This window comes from Dermacentor andersoni, chromosome 1 (assembly GCF_023375885.2).
Source record: "Dermacentor andersoni chromosome 1, qqDerAnde1_hic_scaffold, whole genome shotgun sequence".
NCBI classification, from domain to species: domain Eukaryota; kingdom Metazoa; phylum Arthropoda; class Arachnida; order Ixodida; family Ixodidae; genus Dermacentor; species Dermacentor andersoni.
In genome coordinates, this window is record NC_092814.1 from 17,230,430 (window position 1) to 17,256,534 (window position 26,105).

At 44.9% G+C, this 26,105-nt stretch overlaps 1 protein-coding gene across 14 annotated transcripts in view; it reads left to right on the top strand.

The window, feature by feature from the left end:
• The window catches only part of LOC126546064 (WW domain-containing adapter protein with coiled-coil-like), a 397,851-nt gene that overhangs the window by 15,471 nt on the left and 356,275 nt on the right, over nt 1–26,105 (top strand). For 12 of the 14 annotated variants that reach the window (XR_008608402.2, XM_055061222.2, XM_055061221.2 and 9 more), the window contains exon 4: nt 23,987–24,070. The exons of the other annotated variants lie outside the window; for them this stretch is intronic. Coding sequence is in view for 11 of the 12 variants with exons in the window: in XM_055061222.2 (XP_054917197.2) it covers nt 23,987–24,070 (84 nt within the window). In the remaining variant the exon portion in view is untranslated. The remainder of the gene's footprint in view (nt 1–23,986; nt 24,071–26,105) is intronic. 14 annotated transcript variants of the gene reach the window in all.

A 26,105-nucleotide genomic window follows, 5' to 3' on the forward strand; every position in this document is an offset into this window, starting at 1 on the left:
CGCTTGTCTTTAAGTACTACCAAAACTGTAGCTGAAACCACATCTTCCAATTATCATATCAACGATAGCCCTGTAGCTCTCACTGACACAGTTAAATATCTTGGCATACAACTTTCTTGCGATCTTACTTGGTTCAAGCATATTATCCAAATCGTGTACTAGGCTGCCTGCATTGTAATCTACTCTTTGTACCACCTTCTGTTAAGCTACTTGCCTGCATGGCACTTGTCCGACCTAAGTTTGACTGTGCTAGTTCCATTTTTGATCCTTGCCAAGTTAACATGTTTGAAATGTTCCAGAACTGTACCTTCAGATTTATTCTCTCTGACTGCACCTACCATACCAGTGTTACTGCCATAAAATCACAGCTTCATCTTCCTGCATTTGCCTCTCCTCATACCATAGCACATTTCTGCCTTTTTCACAAGTTCCTTTATTCTTTAGCACCATTTTGTTCAACCTGTGCATCACGTATCATACAGCAGTCATCAAAATGTTGCTTATCCTCCACATGCCGACACGACATACTGCAACGATCATTCTGCTCGCATCGCTTTGATAACAGACAATGTCCAATTCAAGTCTGCCATCGAAGAACATTTCATCACGTAACCCATAACTTATGCCTCATATAATTCCTCGCATTATATGAGGCAATTTTCTACTCACTGGAAATGACCCTCCAACCTGTGGCAGATGCGAGAAGAGACTTACCGTCCTCCACGTCCTCCTGGAGTGCCGGAAAGCCAAATCTGAAAGAAAGAAACATTTTCCCTTAGCATACCGGCAGCACATCCCCCTTCATCCAGTAATGTTACTCGGCCCAGAACCGCTATTTGACACCAACGCAGTCCTAAGTTATCTGAAAGATGTTGTGTTGCATGTTTTTAGCCCCACATGTTCGTAGCGTCTCCTCTCTTCAGAGGATGCCGCTGCGATAGCTCTTTCGTATAGCACATGCCTCTAGGCCCTTGTGTTTCAAGGGCTCTGGTGAGGCAGCAGTGCTCCAGGTAATTTTACCATCTCATATATTTTCTATTCTGCATCATGCTTTTACGATGAATTTTAATGCTCATAGAACACGTCATTTGTCATCGGCATAATCTTATTACAGAAAGATTTTACGCACTCTAGAGCGACGATTTTTAAGGCCCCTTTACAGCCACGCCACACCAACTTCATAGATCTCATACCTACATTGCAAACTCATCACCGCAGACCTGGCGCTCTTTGGCCATATCTGGCCCTTGCACCAATAAAAACCATACATTCATTCAGATACTATGAGGCCTTTGAGATACCACATCTTCAAAACTACACGTGCAGTGCTCTCACCTGTTTTGGTGCTGTTTTCCCATCCACTTTCTCAGGTATAGTATATGTGTATATGTAACCGTGTGTGTGTTAGCCAGCGCCACAACTTGTGGCCTTAGTGGTAGATATTGAGCATCCTTTCTACTGCCAAAGTGGTGGATATTCAACATCCTTTCTACGGCAAACAGTAGAAAGGATGCTCTACATGATGCTTGCAGTCACGTATAAGGTCTATAAAGGACTTCACTGCGTGCTTACGTATCTGAATTGCAGTGTTGTCAATCATGTTTCTAAAGAGCAAAGCCTGCATGCCCTTAGCAAAAGAAGACAGAGACAGTACCCAGACGCGAGCTGCAAGCTTTGCAAGCACAAACATGCAGGCATGGCACATATCTTATGGAGGTGCACAAAGATCAGATCAATATATGTAGAGGACAATATAGAACCGGACCTTCTCGAGGAGCGATGGCTAAGTGCTCTGACTAGCTCGGAAGTACATGACCAGCTACGGGCTATCCAGCGGGCCCGGGCAGCGGTGGAAAGTCTATGCCTCACCGCACATAATGCCCGAGTGGCCTGAGCCCAGGCTGGCAACCTCACAGGTCCTTTTCTCATTAAAGTTTTTTCTGTCTGTCCGAGAGAAAGGCAATTGGTTACGTCATCCAGAAAAACCAGGCAGTCATATCAGCACCGTCATTGTGGAGATCTGCCACAGTCCTAAATGATCAGAGGCCAGCACTGAACATAAATTGAAACACACTTGGTCTTTTTTTTTGTATGATGAGCTTGTGAACTTCGTTTGAGACATAATATAGTCCACTGCAATTTAGACATAGTGATGTCCTCTTTACCGGGTGCACCTTTCAGGAATATAGGGAGTATTACAATAAAGTGATACATTTTAAGCATGGTTTTTTTCACCATGATATACCAGATTCACCCTTGCTGTTTGTATTTACTTAAGACACTGGTAAAGGGTATAGGTGTTTATGTTGGCAGGACATTCGTAAGTCATACATTATTGTGGACTGGGCAAGCTGGTGTTGATGACGTGGTGTTTGTGCAATGGCGCAAAAACCTTTCATGGATAAAAGCTTGTATCTGTCCTGAGTTTTTGAGCAGTACACAAGCATGCATACATTATGCTTATTTGGATGCTGGTATGCATTGTAAACTCCGCAGTTTTTCACATCAAGCCATGAGAATATTTCTAAACATTTAGTGGGTTGAAGGCCTCTTCTTATGTGCAAATGATGTCTGGTCAAAGTTAAAGCTATTGTTGCCATTTGCAGCAGTTTTAATTACCACAGTATAGGCAGAGGAGCACTACATCATGGCATCCTGGGGTGCGATCGGAGATGGTTGTTCGGCGCGTTCGTTCGGTTACCGGCGTGCGCGATTGGCCTACTCCGCGCCGACGTCGCCAGCCGCGGGGCGCCGCCCCGTTTTTGGCGACGTCAAAATGACGACACGCTCCTGTCAATCATCCCGAGCATTTCGTCCGAACGCGACGGGAGTTGAGAAGTTTGGAGCGATCATACGGCTTCGCATGGCGCGTCTGGTGGATTGGATTGGATCCAACAGGCGGCCTTTTCGGCTGCGGAATGGCACGTTTGAATCCAATCCATAGTTTAATTCTAGAAAATGGCGCTTCCGTTGGAAACTTAGGTTGTTGCGCTGGCGTTTCTAGAGGAAGGAGGAGAGTGGGTGGCGGTGCGAAACGCGTTTAAAGAAATGGCAGAAAGTGAATTCCGGTGTCGTTTTTGTTTCTCGAAACAAATAATTCATTGGTTGTACAGAGAAATCGACATCATCGGTGCCAGCGAGCCACTGGGATGTTGTCGCTGCCTCTTGAAAAGTGCGCCACTCTTCCCGTCGTTTTTTTTTGTCTTTTTCCTTCTCGCTGTGCGCGACACCACCTAGGGACGACGCAAAGAACCTAATAGTTATAAATTGCTGTAGTCACACGTACTACTATTTGAAAACGTGTTTGGGCTTGAGAAGAAAAAATACATTTTTTTAGATAAAGATTTCATTCAATTGGAAGACGAGAAACATTTGGCTTTGTAGTATACTGTTTGCAAGCAGACGACAAACGACGGAGGTGAACTTCCGGGGAGGTCACTGCTTCCTGATTGGCTGCTCTCTCCGCCCCGCTGTCACAAATTTTGCATACTGCAACTTTGTGACGTTGCAGCAACTGAACAGAACGCGTATCGAACAAAATATCTCCGATCGCGCCCCTGTTTGTTGTACAGTTGCAGGCTTAGTTTGGATGCTGAAAAGTTGGACTTGCTGAATTATTAAGGCATATTACCACCACCACTCATCTTATGGGTGTACTAAGGCATAAAATTTGGGCACCTTGCAGTGTGCTCTGTGATTTTTTTACACTCTGGCTGCACGATTTGGCCATTAGCAATGAGTACTTGCTGCAGCACTGAGACTGTTTTCATCACCAAAATGACAAGAGTGGCGATATATTACTGAGGCAGAAAGGGTGCAGAAATGAAAGATTAGTGGCGACACGAACCTTTTGTTTACTTTGATAGCTTTAGCTTGGGAACTAGTTAATTTTTCATTTATAAATAGTGATTGCATTACATAAGGAGTGAGTCAGCTGAAGAGCTTTCAGCTACAACTCTGCATAAGAAGGCTCCAAATATGCAAAAATATTGTTACGGCGCAACCGAGAGCGGCGCCAGTCGGAATACGACGATTTGACGTGTAGAGGTGGAATCGATCTCGACAGCCATCTTGTTTGTCTCTTGTGTAAATATTGTAAATACATCCTTATATATGACTTCTGCTACGTAACAATATCGCAAGGCTTGCAATAAACTCAAAATTTTACTGCTGGCCTTCCCAGTAATAATTTTTTTTTTCCACTGAGGAGTTCTGATGGAGCACAGTTGTAAGCACCATTGGTATTAGTGTCCCTTGCCAGGTTTGGGCATGTGTGAAATTGCTGCATGAAATGAAAGCCCCCTTGAGGGACATGGGGTAATTCACCCATGGAAGGAGGCATGGGGACATAAGGTGGGTCTATTGGCAGGGAAGCTCACCTCCAAGCAGAATTTCTCCTATCTCCTCTAACAATGAACCAACCTGAAAAATTATTTAGCTATAATGCTCATTTTACAGCTTCCAGTGTCTTTTTGATGAGGCCTGTAGAGGTATTTAAATTGTAGAGGTATTTATTTAAAATATCCTCCATTTATTAAAGCACTCAACAGCTGGCTGCATATAGAAGGTGCAGTGAAACACTTGGGAACAAGGTCTTCTGCACGTGAATTAAAAATGTGAAGGGAATGTCTATCCTTACCTTCCTTCAGCTTTTTGCAGTCAGTGGTTTGTCTTACCGCTCATTCCCAGATCTTTCTGGCTTTCCCTTGTATGACAAATCCACCTTCTTCTTTTCACATACTGCTGTTTTGGATTTTTTTATTTCATGTCCAAGTTTCTTTGTTTTCCCATGTGTTGCTAGAAATTTCTCCCAAATGTTCTGTTCCCGTGCTTTGTGTACTGCTATTTGTTCCCTCCATTCTTGCATACTTGTATACATGTTGTGTGAGTTGGCTTCCTTGAATCTCCATCTGCAATTTTCATGCTCTTTTGGAAATGTTCAAAGTTTTCTATCAGCTAGGGTTTTTTATTTTATTTGGAGCTTCGTGAAGAATAGTTGTGTTATGTGTAAGTTTGTAGTACTTGATCTTGTTAGTTGAATACTAAAGCCGAACCCAACATGGGACTTTGAATGCTGTAAATAAACAACACTAATATATATTTGCTTAATAGATACTGGTGGGCTAGTTGGTGAGCCATGATAGTGAAACAGTGCACTTAAATCTGACACGTTCACGTGCACATGAAAAAGGACATACACGGGCACTGGTAGGATTACAACGCTAGATTACAACACAATATTTTGCTGTTGTGTACACCTGAGTCAAATATTAGTTGCATGCATCAGGGAAAGTGCAATAGAACTCTAAAGAATGATTCGTTTTGTCCTGAAATACCTGTCATCATTCAGGGTACATGATAGTGCAATGAGATCACTCCACAGCTATTGGCCGGATTTCTAATGATGTGTCAGATGACATTAAAAGAAAAAAAAAGCAAGAAAATTATCAGCAATTACTTTTTTAAAACAAAAGACCACTTTATGGGAAAGCACAAAAATAAACTTGAGTTTTACATTTCTTGTCTTGAGCAAGTTGTCTACTACGTCGCATTTTTTGTAGTGGAAAATTTGGCTCTTTATTGCATTGCTTGTATAGCATTTGCATGCTGTGGTGCACAGTCATGCCTGTGAATTCTCAATCCAGGCAAAGGCTTGTCTTGCATTTACTATATAAGACTTCCAACATTGGAGGCTGTGGTGCCCAAAATGAATGCAAAATTATGATGCACCTGTGCAGCGATTCACAATGCCAGCTGCTGTTTTACAGTGCACCACATACTTAGCAATGTAATGTGGTGCTTTGTTTCACTGTGAGCTCTGTTGCAGATGCATAGGTTTATATAGTCAAGCACTACCTAAGTATTTGTACGAGGAAATATCAGCCATTGCCCCTATTTTTTGTAAGCCAAAATGAGGTACATATAGGTAATTACAAATACAACGTACTATTCCAGGTACCTTACACTATTTTTCTACATAGTCCCCACACCGGTTCACACATTTGTCTCAATTGCCCCTGCGCCACGTTGTCGTCAGCGACACATGCGGCCTCCTTGAATGCTCATTGTCATGCAAGTCTTTTGTGAACTCGCAACACCACCACCTCACACTTGTCAAAGCAAGACACCTTTCCCTATACGTGGGCTGTATTTCCTTGTGGATTTCGATGCGTGTTCGTCCCTTGCTCCATTGAAAACGAATTGCACTTTGTTGCTCGTATGCCATGGACATGTGAAGCACAACCGCCATCTTCAACAACCGAGAGGAGTTCTGGCCACTCAACTACCGGCAGATAAGGCGGGCCGGTCTAAGAAAAGTCCACCGCTGGGAATGGATATGTTGACTTCCCATTTACAGCTGTAATTTGTCTAAAAAAAATAGGTTCAAAGACTTGCTGATTTGTCCTCGTATATTCTCTAATCTCCTAAATAACTGCTTGTAATATGTGACTTTATGTGTATAAAAGGGATGACTGCAGTGCCAACCCAGTACACCCTGCATATGTGAGGGACTATTTGCGGGGAGTACTGGGTTGGTATTATGGTTGTCACTATTTTTTGTCTACGGAGGATAGACATGACATTTGCTCAGGACAAACTGTCATCCCATTGCAACTGGGACCTGTGTGATTCTTCCACCAGCATTATTAGCGGCACTGTACATACGCTAATTACTTGTACACACACCATTGTGGATGGTCAAGTGCACCACTGTTTGCCTCACCATCTGCTCCATTCTTTTGAAAGAAAGTGGCATTGATACCTCTAATACAGTCTACTTGTTGGCTTTTCTGATGGGCTTGCACGCCCTGTAGGTTTCGCTCGTGTCCTGCATTCACCTCAATTTTTTTATTGCGAAGCAATACTACTTTAGGTCGCACTTCAGCCCGTTCCGTGGCGAGGCGGTGGTAGGCACCATTAACCTTTAGCGTGACCTCGCTGCGTGATGTCACACCACGTGACCTAGAGTGACGTCACACCAGCTGTGTAAAAACGGGGCCCCATCTCACGCCGTCGCGAGGCGAGGCGGTAGCCACCAACGGCGGCCTAACTCCCGCTCCTCTCACCAGGGGCGCTACGGTCGGTGTGACGTCACACCAGATGTGTAAGAACGGGGCCCCATCTCACGCCGTCGCGAGGCGAGGCGGTAGCCACCAACGGCGGCCTAACTCCCGCTCCTCTCACCAGGGGCGCTACGCTCAGAGTGATGCCACACCAGCTGTATAAAACAGCTCCGCTCCTCTCGCCAAGGCAGTCATACAGCCAGATGTTACGATGGTGCCTACGAACAAGGCAGCTTGGCAGAATGCAAAGAGGAAGCATCAGCGAGCTACGGAGATGGAAGAAGAACGAGAAGAACGACTTTCTAAGCGGCGTGCCCAGTATGCAGCTCGGCGACTTGCTTCGCAATCACCAGGCTTAACCAAGCTAAGCCACGGCCGTTTTTATTACTAATGCTCTGTTCATGATAATATTGAAACTAGATATTCCTGAACACTAATCTATCGCCTTGGCTTGACTTGCTGTTGGCCTTTAATGTCCCTTCAAAATGGTGGGTGGGGCCATGTAGGTCGAGCTCTGTGGCAGCCATTGTCTGCTTGGATGCGGCCATGTCTTGCTGGTCTAAGGTTAGTTGTGGCTTTTTGAAAAGAACCATGAAACATCATCTGCAATGCTTTCAAAGAATTGGTAATTTTTGATCAAAGCAGTGCACTGGCACTGCTTCTTGGGGAGAATGAGACCCGAGCAGGGTTCGTAAACATCCTTGAAAACCCTTGAATTAGGAAAGAGAGATTCAACGACCCTTAAAACTCCTTCAAAATAAATGTGGTCCTCGAATTCCTTGAAAACTGGGGTTGAGGGCAACCTTTCAACGTTCTATGTTGTGAAAATCTCTGCATGGAGGCTCTACCATGGACACTGTCTATTGGGAAACTATTATAAATATTTTTTTTTCATACTGTCGCTAAGCAATGCAGTGTGGCCTGTCCACAGCCACCAACAGCAGGCTTGTTTAAAGTACCATTGTCGTCATGGGGCTGGTTGAAACCAGATCTAACGACCAAGCTGTACCACTATGCTCTTTTGCGAGTTGGCTCACACCACAGCCACTGTGACTCCATTTTTGAGCCTGTAGGTTCTAGAAATGCCTGCTGGAAAGTAAGTTTTGACCATTAGGCTTTACCGGGGTGAGAATCTTTGGTTGTAGCTTGACATGCTAGAATGCTGCGTTGATTATTCTAGAAGGTGATTGACATCATTACAGTGGGGAACTCAACGTTGAAAAGCCGCTTGAGTGTTTTCAATTTGGCAGCTGTTTAGCAGCAAGAAATTGTAGCTAAGATCGAGATTAGATTTTTTTTCCAGCGTATGTGTACGAATGATGTTTTTTTCTCCTTCTCTGCACTTTGGTCTTCGGCATCCTCGAAGTCCTTGATTGTTCTTGAATTTTGAGTCGAATGTTCTGAACAAACCCTGCCTGAGAACATGGGTAATGGCGAGAAGCAGGAGGAGAGATGTCTTGTAGAAGCTTATCGCATGCATATTGTGATGCCCAAATAATTTTACTTGTCTGCTGGTTGGTATATAGAGCCGTTTCCTTGTCTTATAATCTAGTCATAAGTGTTATGGTCTACAAAAAACATCTCACTGATTGCTCTTGCGCCAACTAGTGCAGAAAGTGCAGCCAAATTGAAGAGACATTCAATCCCTTGGGTCAATTGTAGCTGCTACATTGGTGACTCCAAGGTGGTGCTTGTTGATGAGGGCGATCATCCCCCCTTCTGCCTCCACCAAGTCATTTTCAATTATGTCATGTCACCGTTGCTATATGAACTAAGGGGCCAAGGAAAGCATTGCTTTTCGATAAGAGGATGTACACAAGTGCATTTGGGCGAGTAAGAAAAGTAGAGAATATGGAGTGGGACCTTGGCCTCAGTATGGGCAGACAAGCTATTCGTGATGCTTGTGATCAATGGAGGCCGGCTTGGAGGTTTGCATCTATCAAACTCTCCTCCTGCGTTGCCCCCAGCTGGTTTGAGTTTACAGCTCTGTTTAGCAGCTACGCTAAGTGCTTCCAATACCCAGGCGTTCCAAGAAAGCAAGGCACCTTCCTGTAGCAGCATAATGTTGCGGTTCCACCTGAGGCGTACCTTTCAGCCGCACCGTGTCGATCACGAGACTGCGTGTTGATGCAAATCTGTTAAGTGAATATTTAGGGCCATTATTGCTCCCCTTCTAGCCCTTGTCGCTACCTGAGGCACCAGGAGCTTTGACCATGCGAACGCGATTCCTCGACTCGTGTCCACAGAATACATTCCATCCCGTCTCACCCCACCCACCCCTAGTGAGAAGAAAAGCATTCCGAAAATCACTGAATATTTCATGCTGTCTTAGTTCCCTGCAACCCACATCTGTCCACTGAGAGGGAATGTATTGTCACCATTTTGTAGCCTTTGCTGTACTGCCAAAACCTCGTAGAGTAAAGGCATTTGGCACAGTAAGTAAAGGTGAAACTGTTGAATGGCGAGTAATTTTTTTCTACTAGTCAGTGGTTGAGAGTAGTTCTGTTAGAAAATGGTTTTCTTGCGCATGTGCTGAATATTTTAGAAAATGGTTCATTGACTTGTGTGAACACTGGAACGCAAAAAAGAAAGCAGTTCTTGCTGCTGATGGCATGGTCACAGAAGAAAAAATCCGCACATTTTGCCGTACACCAACACATGTGCCTTTTCCTGATACTAAAAGCCATGTACGAGCTCCCTTTTAGTAACAAATCTAGACCAAATGCAGCTAAACACATCACGAATGCGCAGCGCATGACCACAACTTCTCTATGTATATAATACAGCCTGTCTGTATATGCCTCATTCATGAGGGAGAAAATTTTATATTCTTGGAAGATTAGCTGACCTTTCTCAGGACACACGGTCATACCGCCACTTCGCTGCTGCCCTGCAGTAAACCTTCATTGTTGTCGCCATATAATTATGTATATCGACAGTGCTGACAGTCTCGGACAAAATGGTGGCATTTGTTTGCAATGCCAGACTGTTTGCCTGTCGTCTGCTACCTACACTTATTGAAACAGCGGTGTAGAGAGTGTAGTTTTCATGCTACTTTTCAGTATAAAAAATCGCTTCGTGTAGGTTGCCATAACTACTTTTTCTATGCCGCGTAAAGAAAATGGCAACCTGCTACTCTAGCGACGCTCATACAGCCAGTGTAGGTAAAAAAAAAAAAGCCCCATTGTGATGAAAATCTAACAGAGACCATGGTTACAGCAAGTATAAATGACATTGTTGTGTGAGAGTAGTTCTTAAATTTTTTTCTCATCAAAATGCTACATTTATATGATCTGTTCAAGCTGGGGGAATTTGTGTTCATTATTTCCCTCCTCTGATAATTTAATCCAGTTCAGAAGGTTCTCTGCTGTCAAATCTGCTGTCCTGGCTGTGTATTTCCCCTTTGTCAGTGGTCCACATGCAAGAGCTGCACTGCCTTTGCCCAATGCTGTTGCGCATGTGTGAGTTGAGAGAGAGAAATTTGGGGACGGTGCCTAGGTACTACGGAGGAGTACACACTTTGCTCCGTTCATCCGTAGCTGAGGCAATGTGCACGAGGTGAGAACCGGCACTTAGTGCCGTTCAAACGGGATCACAGCGGCCAATACAGAGTCCTTAACGGGGAAGCACACGAAGCATCAAATTCGCAATGACATGTCATTATTCATTAGTCTGCGGCCTCTAAAGCGGGATCTACCTAAGCCTCCACCCCCACGCTTCTTACTGGGTCGCTTTGCTTCTCTTGGCAGGAACCAGGGGCGTAGCCAGGGGGAGCGGGGGCTTATGAGGCTCCAGACCCCCCCCCCCCCCCCCCGAAATTTTTTCGTGCTGTCATGCGCCACCGACCAAAACAACCCCCAACTGCCACAGTGTGACTGAGCCCACGATGGTGGCTCAGTCTTGTTTGCGCAAGGGAGAAAAGCGGGGAGGAAGCGCGCCACCTCCTGTTACGCGCGATACATCAGGAGGAATGGAGGGAGGGAGTGCTGTGATCTGTGAATCTGTGGTTGCGCAACAGGTTTATTTGCCATGTTTGATGCATTATATACAGTGACTTTTTCTTAGGTACATAGATTTATTGGAGACCTATACATATATTTAAATATCTTGTTGCTAGGTTTTGTGTATATGTGCAGTGAACTTTGTTTCCAGTGACTTTTTTTGCCCTTTATCAAGCTGTATTTTCGCATTTGTACGTTCCATTGGATCTTTGCATTTCTCATGTACGAGGGCAAGTCAAATGAAAGTGGGCCAACCCATCCTGCGCAGTAATGGTTCGGTTCATTACGTGCGAAGCATGCGCGTAGCACAGAGGCATCTCTCATTTACAAAAGTGACATGCAGGTGTGAGGATAAAGGTCCTTTAAGGCTCTCGTACACTGGGTTGAACATGGTTGCGTGACATAATGGACACTCCAGAAGTTAACAGCCTGGTGTTGTGGGGTTTTTGACAGCTGAAGATGTTTCCCAAAAAGAAATTAGTCGCCGTATGGCTGTCGTGTACGTTGAACATTGCATTTCATTGGCCACTGTGAAGCATTAAAGGAAACGGTTCAAAGAAGGACGTGAAAGTTGCAAAAATGATCCAAGACCGGGCCAAAGCCACATTGCAATCACCCCCAACACAACTGCAAAGGCTGATTACACAAGAACATGCATCGATGATTTGGCAGGGCGTGTGAACATCAGTCATGGTTCGGGTCACACCATAATTCATGAACATCTCGGTTATCGGCTCTTGTATACGGAATGAATATCCCAGATTTTGAACTACCGCCAGAAGACGGAGAGGTTCAGCGCTGCCTTGACTCATCTAATTCGGTATCACAATGAGGGTGACGACTTCTTGTCTGCAATTGTGACCAGGGACGAATCATGGTGCTGCTACTACAAGCCTGAAACACGACGGCAAAGCTTACAGTGGAAACATTTGAATTCGTCACCCCGAGGAAAGCAAAGGCCGTCATTTCGGCCGGAAAGGTGTTGGTGACTTCTTTTCGATGATCAGGGGCCGTTATTGATTGAATTTGCTAAACCTGGAGAGACTATCAATCGTTTCCGATATTGTGAAACCTCGGATCGGCTGCGTGTTGCAATCAAGAACAAACGACGGGGAAAATTTAGGAATGGGGTCATCTTGCTCCATGACCGTGCCCGTGTCCACATCGATGATGTGGTTAGCACAAAACTGGCAAAGTTCAAGTGTGAAACGCTGCAACATCCGGCATACAGCCCAAACTTGTCTCCTTGCGACTTCCATATTTTGGGGCAATTGAAAAAACAGCTCAAGGGAAGCAAATTCGTGTCAGACAATGACGTGAAAGAGTCAGTTACTGACTTTTTGAAGCAGCAACCCTAGGAGTTTTTAGACGGGAATCACGCGGCTCGTTAGTTAGTGGGGCTAATGTCTAAATGCTCATGGAGACTACTTTTAAATAATGTACCCCATTTGTCATATATTCGCTTTGGCTCACTTTCATTTGACTCGCCCTCCTATATATTGCAGAACTCTGGCTTTTTATATGTGCTCTCTGTTGTGACTATAATTTCGGTGCAATTACTCACAATACACGACCGGTGAACTGATGAGTTCAACGGTGAATTCAAACTGATATAGTTGTAAAGTATGTGCGATATTTTCTTCACTTATTAAATAGACAGAAAACATGGAAGCATTATTATCAGTTATTTCGGGCACAATTTTTGAGACATACGAGTATATTCTTTTATGAAAAAATACATATTTTACCTTTCTTGACAGTGCGTAGCGTTCAGGAATTCGTTTGCAGCATCTTTGGCAATGACAATGCAGTTAATATTACTGTATTTAATCCCTCGACAAATTCTATAAGGAGGAGGCCGAGCTGCAACGTCGGGTGCATTGTGTGGTAGTAGCCACATTCTGCAATTCATTGAACTGTTTAGCCTGCAATAATAATTTCTGGTAAAGGATATTCTGGGCCAGGACTCAGAGGTGTAATAATTACATAAACTATGCAAGATAGCGAGACTAGTGACATGCACATGGTAGTTTTTGTAAAACCCTGATAGAAATTTCTTTGCCACTCATGCCCTACTGACAGCAGCAAAAGCAGCAATCTGTGAGACCTTCAAATGTAAATCTATAGAAATGCTGCCCGCTATGAGGGCATTACAGACACCTGTGCAGTTGTTTCCAATGGTGTGCTCTGGCACGATGGTTGCTACTTTGAGCTTAGTTGTGATGCCATAATGTACCCGAAAGTAAATTGTAATATCAAATCAAATTTTGGGTGTCACGCAATAGACCACTTTAGTAGGACAAGGATTTTTTTGCATAGCCAATACACCGTCACAAAAGAGCATCCTCTTGTCACTCTAGTCCTCTGAAAGCTATTATTTCACCGCAGAGCTTTGCTGACATCTGTGGAGAAAAGGAGGGCAGAAACTGCTGCATGGTTGTGAGCACGACCCATGTTGTATGGCATGCCTTTATTGACCACGCCTTTATTTGCTCTGTCTTTTATATACATAAGTGCAGTCTTTATTGCTCTCTTCAATATCAATGAAGGCTAGAATGTGAAAAAGCTTTTAAAGGTGCCCACAAAATCATGTGAACAAAAGTGTTCGCTACAGACATTGCTACAGAAAGTAGATGACATTGTAGGCCATCGTAGATGACATTGTAGGCCATCGTAGCCTCCTTGTGTGCAGTGGTGCTGCCAGCGGAAACTTATGTCCTTATAGCAGACTTGGCCTGAAGTTTTGTCACCAGTCCCCGCAGGGGCGTCTGCGTCGGCAGGTGTTTGGTGTGTTGCGACACCACGTACCCGAGCACACAAGGGTTGGACCCTCCCGCGTGTAGCCGTGCGCGGCTTAGCCGTGTCTGGGGAAAGGGGGATCCTGGAGGTTGAGCCGATGCTGGGTGTTTGGACCTTTAAGGCCCCCCGGCGGAGGCAACACACCTTTTTGGCCGCTGCTTCACATAGACGGCACCTCCAGACTGACCCACCTGGAGGAAATCAGGAGTCGCCTTTTCCTGTCCCCCTCTTCAATCTTTTGCTTTCTCTCTCGCTGTTTCTTCTTTCCTGTCTCCTTATCACTTTTTCTCACTTCCGTATTCTGGGCGGCAAGGGTTAACCTGGTGTAATTATCCAAACTTGGGTATTTTATATTAGGTTATAGCGGCGATGCATGGCTGGCGTCTGCAGGTATTTTCCCGACCTTGTAGCGTCCCCTTGTTGGGCTCGGTGGTGGGTGGCCACCATCACCGCCGAATTTCCAAACTTTGTATGGCAAACGCTTTTCCCCCACTGCCTGATCGCTCCCTGAAGTGGGGGCGCACCGATGAACCATTCAGCTTTTTTATGCAACCAAAAGAGTCCTTTCCGAAATGCCACGTTGTTCATAGTCAACACGAAACTAAGACAGTCCGAATGATATCACCTTTTCTTGTAGCCAAATCCCTCACAGAAGCAATAGGCCCAGGTTATAAAGTAACAAAGATGGGAAGCGGTGATCTTCTTCTCGAAGTTCGCGACAAGCCACAATACGACAGACTCTCGAAACTTGTAGCGTTTGGGCACATTCCTGTCTCAGTAGGCCCACACAGGACGATCAATACAGTGCGCGGGGTCATCTTGGAAGATGACCTTCTCGAACTTAGTGAAAGTGAATTACTTGAAGGATGGCAAGAACAGAACGTTGTCAAAGTGCAAAGGATTAAAATAAGACGAGATGACAAAGAAATACCAACTAGGCATATAATCATAACTTTTGGAACCAGCATTCTTCCTGAATCAATCGAGACCGGTTACTGCAAGCTACGTGTCAGGCCATACATTCCAAACCCGCGTTGATGTTTTAAGTGTCAACGTTTTGGGCACGGGTCCCAAACCTGCAGAGGGCATGCTACTTGTGCCAAGTGTAGCTCCATTGAACACTCTTCTGAGGTTTGCAGTTCAGCAACCCACTGTGCCAACTGTGAAGGAGACCACCCTGCTTACTCGCGATCCTGCCCTTCGTGGAAAAAAGAAAAACAAATAATAGAACTCAAGGTGAAACTAAATCTGACTTTCCCAGAGGCACACAAGCGTTTCTATTCCAACAATCAGACCAGTGCTTCTTACACCAATGTGGTGCGCCGGGGGGCAGCGCCACATCGTTCGGCGGCCGCCCAAGTCACTCGGAGAGTGACGGCGGTCACGCCATCCGCCCCCCTGACTGGAACAGCCAGCGCTGTTCCGTCTCCCGCAAATGAGGGCCAGCAGACCTCCGGGCCTGTTGAACCCAGGGCCACTGCAGGTGCAGATCGGCCCACCACTCCCATGAAAGTGCCCGCTCCGCGGGCAGTATCCACCGCCTCAGACAAGGTGATGGATACGAGCACAAACCTGGCGTCTCAGACGCCCAAGGAACGGTGCAGCTCCCTCGAGCGCGTCCGGAAGATAGAGAGATTTCGTTTCACGGGGCCTGGAAAGGTCTCGTGAGAAAATCTAATCTATATTTCTTAGACACACAGCACAAAACACATACATTATGTATACACAGATAATACAATGGAATGTCAGGGGTTTACTCCACAACCTAGACGACATTAAGGAACTCTTACATAAGTACAGTCCAAAGGTGCTGTGTGTCCAAGAAACACATCTTAATCCTTCACACACAAACTTTCTCCGGCAGTATGCCATATACAGTAAAAGCTCGTTAATTCACTACTCGTTAATTCGAAATTTCGGATAATTCGAATTAGTTGCCGCGGACCGTCCCACAATGTATTGAAAGCAATATGTAACACATCCCGCTAATTCACACTGAAATCCGCACCGCCACCGATAATTCGAACTCCGCATCATCGTGGATGGGGAGAGTGCTAGTGCGCGGGAGCACGCTGGCGTCGCCACGCGGATCGCGCAGCTTTGCTTTTTCGATCAGCGGCAAGGACGATAACACCCTCGCCGCGCGCCATGTTCTTTACGTACGAGCGTGCGAGGGTGAGCCGGCGAACGCGGCTCAATCTCGTGTGCGCAAGAGGGGAAGGTGGGGCGGAGCGCGCCCTCTCTTGTCGTGCGCGAGGCAGGGGGGTGAGGCGAGGGAGGGACCGGGGGACGATCTTCGGTGGCTGAGGCGGCTGCTGCTTACGGCGCGGCCATGCGGCCACCGCATCTTGAAAGCGATCTGCAACGTGGCCAAAGTGCGCACCCGCGTGGGCCTCGTCTTCAAAGCGATCTGCGATGTTTGCAGAGTGCACGTATTGCCGGTAGCTTCAAATGCGATGTGCTTTCTACGTTTCGTTCGCGTTAAAGCGAGGGCTGTACGAACGTCAATTCGCTCGCTGCTACTGCTGCGGGCCCTCACTCCAGCGTTTTTCAGCGAGTTTCCGCGGTCATCGAACGAGATGCGTTCATGCTCACCTGTGTGCACGTGACACAGTGCTTGTTAATTTAGTTAGTAAGCAAATGCTTACAAGTTTATACGGCCGATAAAGCTATTATCCTTACTTTGTATAGCTATCTACTAATTTTCTATCGCAATCGATGCTTCGCTTTTCGCGCGAGACGGATACTTTTTTTTTTCTCCGCCCCAGTCAGCGCGACGAACGCGCGGATGGAGCAAGAGCCATCTCGACGTCAGGCGCGTCGGACCGCGCTGGCCGCGTCCGGTTACGTTGGCTGCGCCAGAGCTTCGAAGTATATACGTTTTTCACGCCAACGTGACGTAGCGTGTGCGCGCGTGCTCACGCCACGTCAGACTATATACGCGCCTTAACCGAGCGATTTTTTTCTCTGACTTTCATTAGTTAGAATTTTGTATAATTCGAATTTTCATAGCATCCCCGCGGAACTCGAATTAACGAGGTTTTACCGTACCAAAAAGTCCGCAACGACTCCCTTGCCTCGTCTGGCGGTGTGGCAATAATTGTAGATAAGGGTGCTGCTTGCCGGCAGTTGCAGTCTGTGCGATACTGTTTAATAAACTAGTAACAATTTCCTCACTGTACATCCCCCCGAACTGCCATCTTTGAAAAACAGAATTCCAAAGCTTTATTAATGAACTGCTCGAACCTTATATTGTCGTCGGAGATTTCAATGCACACAACACCCTTTGGGGAGGTTGTCATTGTGATGCCAGGGGACGCTTAGTAGAAAGCCTCCTCTTTATTACAGGTGCATGCTTACTAAATAATGAAGAGCCTACATTCTATAGCGTGGCAAACAAAACATTTTCATCGATCGATTTGAGCATTGCATCTGGTACACTCGTACCGTATCTAGAGTGGAACGTGCTTAAAAACCCATATGGGAGCGACCATTTTCCAATTGTCATAAAATCAACAAAACATGATCAATGCTCCCCATGCGTCCCCCACTGGATAGTCGAGTCAGCCGACTGGAAACGTTATAAAGAACTCACCCGCATGACCTGGGAAGACATCTCTGCACTTCCTATTGATGACGCCGTGGCATATCTGACAGCATTTATTGTTTATGCGGTGTCGCTGTGTATCCCTGAATCAAATGGATCGCCCACTAGGCAATGTGTTCCCTGGTGGAATGCGGAGTGCAAAGAAGCTCGTAAAAATCAAAATAAGGCTTGGAGTCACCTTCGCGAATCTCTAACTGCCGAGAATCTTATCAATTTCAAGAAAATAAAGTCACTAGGTAGAAGAACACGCCGCCGGGCCAAACGGGAAAGTTGGCAAAAATACATCAGTAGCATCAGTTCATATACAGACGAACGGAAAGCCTGGAATAGGGTCAACAAAATAAAAGGCTGCGAAACTCACCCTCTACCTTTAGTAAACACACAAGGAGACACTATTGAGGACCAAGCTGATTCGCTAGGGGCACATTTCCAGTACATCTCGAGTTCATCCCATTACTCAGATACATTTCTAAGATATCACCGACAAGCGGAACGACAGCCTCTGACCCGGAAAGGAAATAAAAATGCACCTTATAACCGGCCATTTAACATGGTGGAATTTCAGGCTGCAGTGAACTGTTGCAATAAATCAGCTCCTGGAGGCGATCGAATAGCTAATGAGATGATTGAACACCTACACGCCGAAATACACGAAACACTACTATCACTGTTTAATTCCATATTCTCTGCCAGTTACATTTCATCTGCCTGGAAGCAAGCAGTCGTAATTCCTATTCTCAAAGAGGGCAAGGATCCAACTTCGGTCTGCAGCTACAGGTCTATAGCCCTGACAAGCTGTCTATGCAAACTCTTTGAGAAAATGGTAAACAGACGCCTAATTCATTATCTTGAGAGCAACAAAATACTAGACCCCTTGCAGTGTGGTTTTAGGGAGGGTAGATGTACGACAGATCACCTTGTCCGCATGGAAGCGAATATCTGAGATGCCTTCATGCACAAGCAGTTTTTATTAGCCGTATTTTTAGATATGGAAAAGGCATACGACACAACCTGGCGTTTTGGAATTCTTTGTGATCTGGCTTGTATGGGTGTCAGAGGCAATCTCTTGAACCTGATTCAAAGCTACCTCTCTAATCGTATGTTCCATGTGAGGGTTGGTAAAGTACTATCTCGTCAATTTACGCAGGAAACAGGTGTGCCACAAGGTGGTGTACTGAGCTGCACGCTCTTCATCGTAGAAATGAATTCCCTCTATAGCGTCATACCACGAACAATGTTTTATTCAGTGTATGTGGATGACGTACAGATAGGATTTAAATCATGCAATATTTCTATCTGTGAGCGACATATTCAGCGTGGCCTAAACAAAATATCTATGTGGGCTGACGAGAATGGATTCAAGTTAAACCCCCAAAAAAGCACATGCATTCTATTCTCTAAAAAGAGAGGTATATTACCTGACCCTGTTGTCCATCTAAATGGACAGCCGCTATCTGTCAGCCACGAACATAAATTTTTAGGAATCATCTTAGACTTTTAACATTTGTCCCTCACCTTAAGTATCTGAGAGCGACATGTTTGAAGACAATGAATTTACTAAAGCTCTTGTCCCGCACATCTTGGGGAAGTGACAGGAGATGCCTTTTGAACCTCTACAAAAGCCTTATACGGTCCCGCCTCGACTATGGAGCATTAGTATATAGCTCTGCTGCGCCTAGTGCTTTAAAGATGCTAGATCCCATTCACCACTTGGGTATACGCCTGGCTACAGGCGCTTTTAGGACAAGTCCCGTAGAAAGCCTGTATGTGGAGTGTAATGAATGGTCATTACATCTCCAAAGGACATATTTAACCTTTTCCTATGCTCTCAAGGTTAAATCAGACGTGCAGCATCCATGTCACTCATCTATTCATGAAGTGTCTACAGCCAGATTATTTCGTAACTGCCCAGCTATTAGAGCTCCATTGAGCCTTCGTTTGACAACACTGGCAGAAGAAACAGGTGTCTTTGTCCCAGAGAATGTCCTAATGGCACCCACTCGCCTGCTCCCACCATGGGAATGGCAAACCATTGAATGCGACGTCTCTTTCGTAGAAATATCTAAGAGGGCGCCAGAAGCACATATACAATTCCATTTTCGGGACCTTCAGGAGAAGTACTCCTGTACAGAATACTATACAGACGTATCCAAGTCCTCTGAAGGAGTTTCCTACGCAGCTCTGGGACCTTCATTTTCAGTATCCGGGGCACTAAATCCACACACAAGTATATTTACGGCTGAAGCCTACGCTATACTATCGGCTGTTCAAAACATAAGGCTCACAAAACTTGCTAGGGCTATTGTGTTTACAGATTCATTAAGTGTAGTCAGAGCCCTGCTTAGCCCAAGAAAATATAAAAACTTGGTTTTTAGTGAGCTGTACAGTCTGTTGTGCTCCCTATATATGTGCAAACAAGTGAGTGTCATATGCTGGGTACCTGGTCACAAAGGTATAAAAGACAACGAAGCTGCTGACCAAAGCGCTAGGTCAGTAACTTTTAGCGATGCAGATTCAAATATCCCCATCCCTGCCGCAGACCTAAAGCCTTTTCTACGCAGTAAATTGAGGAATAATTGGCAAGGCGAGTGGGATACACAAGCAATGAATAAGCTTCACATAATAAAACCAAAACTAGGGAACTGGATAAATGGGAAAATAGCAAGGTACAAGAAAGTACTTCTTTGCCAATTAAGGATAGGCCACACGTACGGTACCCACTCTCATCTCTTGACTGGGGGCGATCCTCCAACCTGTGTTAAGTGCGGCAATAGTCTCACAGTCCTCCATGTTCTTATTCAGTGCCCTGCAATAGAAACAGAGAGGAAAAAGTATTTCCCTGCTGCATATCGTGAGAATTTACCCCTTCACCCTGCATTATTTCTTAGCAATGAACCGTTTTTTAATCTGCAAACACTCTTATAGTTTTCAGCCAAAACGGACACCATGAAAATCATTTGGCCAGGCAACTCTTAGCACACGACTAACAGCCCTGCATTCAAGGGCTCTCTTGAAACTCTGATGTCAGTGTTATGTTTTATTGCATCATGTTTTGACGAAAGCCCATTGCCATAGCCCACATCACATCCTAGTCACTGTCATTATTTTAGCACCTATATATTCTACTCCACTTACAGCGGTAGTTTTTAGGCCCTTTTACAGCCATAGCATATCTACCATGATGAGTTCATTGTGCACCTCATCCACAATACATCGTCAACATTATCACCTGTCATAGCGCTCTTTGGCCAAACCTGGCCCTTGCGCCATAAAACACCACACATCAATCATCAGTTTTGTCACCAGTAAAAAAAAAAAGGTGTGAAAGGACTCTGCCGAAATGCTTGTTTTACCTACCTGTTGGTCCCTCTGCTGTGTGGCTGTCGATGATGAGGGAACAAATGACCTTCAATGCTTAGACCTTTAAAGTGGACACACAGCCGCTCTTTTATTGTGAAGCCATTTGCATCCATAGAGTCGCCAACATTCTTGCAGCAGTAAGTGGCGAAGCATCCTTTTCTGCCTCTAGCCCTTGTGTAAGCAAGCCACATTCTCTCAATGTCACCGGTGCAGCTGTCCTCCTTACGCCAACAGTTTAACAGTGTTGCAGTAGAAATGAGGTCGTTTGCTTGTTTCCGAATGTATTTCCTCTAACTGCATATATATCTGGATATAAATCAAATGCTCACCCCCTTGCTGCCAGTGGCTGGCTGCTCCATGAGGGGTATTCTGTAAGAGTCCCACCTAGTGGACTGTCCATTTTGGCTGCTGCTGATGTGCTGATTGGATGGAGACGTGTGAGCGAGGAGGAGACAAGCAGCCCCAGCCAATCAGTGGCGGTTGAAATGGACAGTCCACTAGGTGGATTCTTACAGAATACCTCCCCAGACTTCGAGCTCCCTCAGTGGGAAATGCATTGACAACTGTAAACTCTGCCTCTGTAGCCTTTCCGATTGACGGAGGTGCAACGCAGCAGGTTGTACTTGGTGTGTTTTGATCCAGCAACTGTGTCATGTGCATATCTCAGTAGCTTTGCTGTGGAGGCTTGGTAGGAGTGGTTTTGAACAGGGGCAGTTATCATTGCTTAGAGACATTTTTCAGTCAGATGCAAGGTAGCTCAAGTAAGCACGCAAACATTGCAGCAAGGTTGGCTGTATATGCCTCCATCAAAACAAGTCTGGGTCCATTAAAAGTGATGCTAGTTTAGCTGATCACACAGAGAAAAATGTTGTTTGTTACAAATGGGTCGGTTTTAATCGGTATGTCTAGCTGTTGAGTTTGTTTATTTAGTTTATCATTCCCAAAAAGTGTTCCTAGCACACCAAAAAGATATTTGGAGGTGGCACTGCGGGCATCCTGCTACTCCTTGTTGCAATATTTTGACTTCACGGCTCAATTCAATGCAAACTTAAAGAAAGTTGTGTTAAATATTTTCTGCTCATTTTAGTATTCTTAAATGTAAATAACTTCGATGTGTTTTTTTTATGCTTAAAGAATAAAAATTTTGAAAATTCTAAACACGGTTTGAATGAAAAAAGTTCTGAAACTTTGATACACTTTTGTGCTTTCTTCATTTCACACAGAATCTTGAGAAGAATGCAAAATATAGAATGTTGCCTTTGCAACTTTTGTGCAGAAGTTGTTGTTCCCACAAGCAATACAAGAAAATATACTGAATTTTTCAAAGAGCTCATTTAAAAAAAATTTTTTTTAAATTTGATGGAAGTCTGCTATGTCAGGCAAAACATGGGTGTGATATCATGTTTCCTTATTTCTTTATTCACAAAGTATAATGGGCCAAAGTGGCTGATGTTGAGCGTGCTGGCAGTAGTGCCCCGAGGACATGTTCCGGTTTTTTAACATGGTTGCCACAAAAAGAGGTTTACCTGGGTTCTTTATTGTGGCGAGAACAGGGAATGCATTTTTTTACTTTGTTTCCTGGGGTGCCAATGCAAAAGAGAACTCATTACTACTTGTGGTGCTTCTGCACCACAAGTAGACATTGTATGTCTTCTGCAGTTATTAAGAAAATGTAATCACCATCAGCTGGCTAGCGGCAGTTCTCTCAACAGACAGCACATGTCTGCTTGACTGATTGTTCAAACTTCCATACATGCCATGACTGAATTTCTGGCACACACGGCGCTGACTTCTCCTCTACTCACTTCTGCTCAAAAAGCTCCTCAATGGCTGCAGCAGGCACACGAAGCAGGGCCACATTTAATTTGAGAGACTATTGAATAGAGGCTGGGCTTTCAGTCCTCAGGTTGTGCAGGAAAACTTGCTGCTTAACGAATCCGCCCACACTGTCACAGGTGTTCTTTCCATGTCTGGTAGTGGAAAATAGCCACCTCGCAGACGTGTGCTTGGCATGGCACAACTCATACAGTTGGTACTTATTTTTAAAATGGCTTGCTGCACCATCACTGATGCAAGTGATGTGACAGCAGATCATGCTTTTTCATTCAACATTTCATGCACTTTACCAAGGGCGTAGCAGGCACGCACTGTTCCGTGATGCATGTTGATACTTATGACAGCAAAGCTATGTGTTGCTTTCCTTGTTGTGGTGACACAGGTGAAGATGGATTTGTTTCTTGTGCCAGTGGTACGATTGTGTTTCATTTGAGAGAAGGACAGTCCAGTTCTCCGCAAAAATAAAAATTCAGAACAATGCTTCCATGATGCTCACACTTTGCCTCATGAATAGCCGCAGCTTAAGTGCAATGTATGTATTCATGAGGAATCCATTTAATCACCCATTTGCCAATCTCTTTCACAAAAAGGGTTGGAAACGATGTCTTCTTGATTAAGTCACCACTTTCTCAAACAGTAAATGTCACCTCGTCCTCATCAACCATTCCCAGACTAGCCAAAGTGAGGCTTTCATTCCATGGACAGTGCTAGCATTCGCCCACATACAACCTGTGCTTGGGGAACCACAAAGGCACGTGCCTTTAAAAGAGTTTTCCCTGCCGGTTGCATTCTCCAGTGTAGAGATGCAAAGGTTAGCATTATTGCAGTAAATGCAAACACAAATCTCTTTGATAAATAGTGTTTCAGGGCTCCTTTAATGCTATCTCTCCGTTAGTTTTAAGCACGAAATGCTTTTAGCTCCTGTTGTCAGCGGCCTTTGAGACCTTTGTCAGCGGCCTTTGAGAGCCGTTATCCAGGCACTCAAGACGAGAAGGGGACGAGAATGGGGTTAGAATGAAACGAGAACATCTAGGCATTGTTGCAAGAGCAAAATTCAGTCTCTGGCCCCCAACTCCTTTTACAGGACTGCATTACACACTCTAGTTATTGCCCAAACAAGTTACAAAAAAAATAAATATTGCTTCCGATTTCTTCCTAATGTTTGTTCACAATATCACTCAAGCTGTAACTTCTTGTACATTTAAGTTTAAATTGTCATTTCCAAGAGCGATGCTCAAAAGGCAGGTACAGTGCACTATATGCTTGATTGTCATCTTTTGGCACTGAGACAGGGTTGCCTGTGCTCTTTTCATCGCCAGTGGTGGGTTTTGCACAGTCTCCTTCAAGAGATGACGCCACGCTGTGTGACCAGGGCGGCAGCATCCGGTGTGCAGCGGATGGTTGTGAGTAATCGTCGTAATTACTCCAACCAATCTGCTTTGCCAGTAGCCATTTCATGTTTACAGCTACTCATGATTACGTGAGAGCCAGCATTTCTTTAACTTTGGACACATAGAAAGCGGGTGCGCATTTGATTCAGGGGTTTGTTAGAATTTGGCAAAGACTGCATAATGAATTGGCAGTGTGTTTTCAAGTTAATTTGATCCAGTTTGGCAGTCCCAAGAGGGTGGAATTAACAAAAGTCGACTATAGTAGATGATGAGCTATTCCATTGTCTTACTGTGGTTGGGGCAGTAAAAAAAAATCTGTCGATCCCACACGTATGTGGGAATCGGTTATAAGTGATGCTTTCTTTCATGTTTACTGAAATGTCTTCACTTGTCCTCCTTCACTACTATGTAGCTCATCACTACGTGCTCAATGCATGGTCTGGTGCCATTTTGTTCACTTCTTTCTACACACTAAGCTGCTTTTGTTGCTGACTTCACTTCTCTTTAGCTGTAGTTTATAACTCTGCTACAACCAGTGCACTGAAGGTCCTAGATCCGGCTCATCATTTAGGTATGCAACTAGCAACCGGTGCATTCAGAACAAGCCCGATACAGAGTCTCTATGTAGAATCAAATGAGTGATCACTGCATTTACATACTTCCTGAAAGTCGGTTATGTCAGCACTTGTGCTATTTTACTATAAGTGACACAGCACCTGCCACACTATTGTAACCAACCCTCAGTGAGAGAGGCCTTTTCCCTTTGTGTGAGGAGGTTGTGTGAAGAAATGGGTGCACCACTCCTTAAACATCGCCTAATGCCTCAAGTGAATATTCTACCGCCGTGGCAGTGGCAGCTGCTTGAGTGTGACATGTCGTTTATCATTGTAAAAAAGTATGCCCCTGAGACACACATTCAAGTGCACTTTGTAGAACTTCAGGTGAAGTACTCTTGCCCAGAGTATTACACTGATGTGTCTAGGTCGCATGCCGGTGTTGCTTTGCAGCACTGGGGCCATCTTTCCCTGAAACAGCCGTTTTGCACGCTGAAACGAGTGCAGTTAACCCTTTGAGGGTTGATTTTTTTCGCCATGTGCAACCGCCCAGGGTCGATCTTTTTTTATTGCAGATTTCCATTCTTAGGGACTTCGAAAAAAATTTACCGTAATTTTTCTAGGGGGACCGTAAAGTGAGAAAAAAATCTTTTGCGTTGGTATATATGCACTCTTCATTCATGAATAACAAAAAAACGGAAATAAACTTATCAGAATTAAAAATTTTATGCATATTTATGCACATAGTTTAAGGCTTTGAAAATCTGCACACGAGAATATTTCGCAAGCCTCAAATGTTCCTGCTCTTGCACTAATAGGTACGTCCATAGCGTAATCGAACTGCGTAGGTGCGCGCACTCAAGAACATTGTTTGGTTGTGTGCCCATCACAAAAGAAACACGTGTGACAAACTTCCGCTAATCTTCATCTTATCGCGAACCAGCTAGGGCAATTAGTTTTCGCCAGTCTTAAGAAAAAGAAAAGAAACAAACGCATGCACGGCGGCATCCTTCCTATGCGCACCCCTGTGAGCACTAAACGAGCGAGAAAGAGGCGGTCGTCCTTTGAGCGATTAGGAACGAGATAGCCATCAGTTTCGCAAGCGCAAAAAGCCGAAACTGCCCACGAAACAAAGTCCAGACGGCCGCTCGGCCACGTGCGCGCCAATGCGCGAGCGGTAGTATATAGACGTGTGGGAGCAAACTAGCGCTAAAACAAACCATGCAACGAAAACCGAGAAAGGTAGGCACGCGAAAAAATTCCCTGCATCCCCACATAGTGGCAGCACATGACAGAAAAGAAAAAGTTAGAAAATTGGTGCGCTTTTTAAACGTACAGACGGCGCCGTAAATATACGGCATCGACCATCTTCGGACTTGTTTGCGGCGCCGTGTATTTACGTCATCGACTGTCAAAGGGTTAATTCTCAATATAACGAACTTCAATATAACAAAATTCTCGATGTAACGAAGTATTTATTTTTCATAACTTCT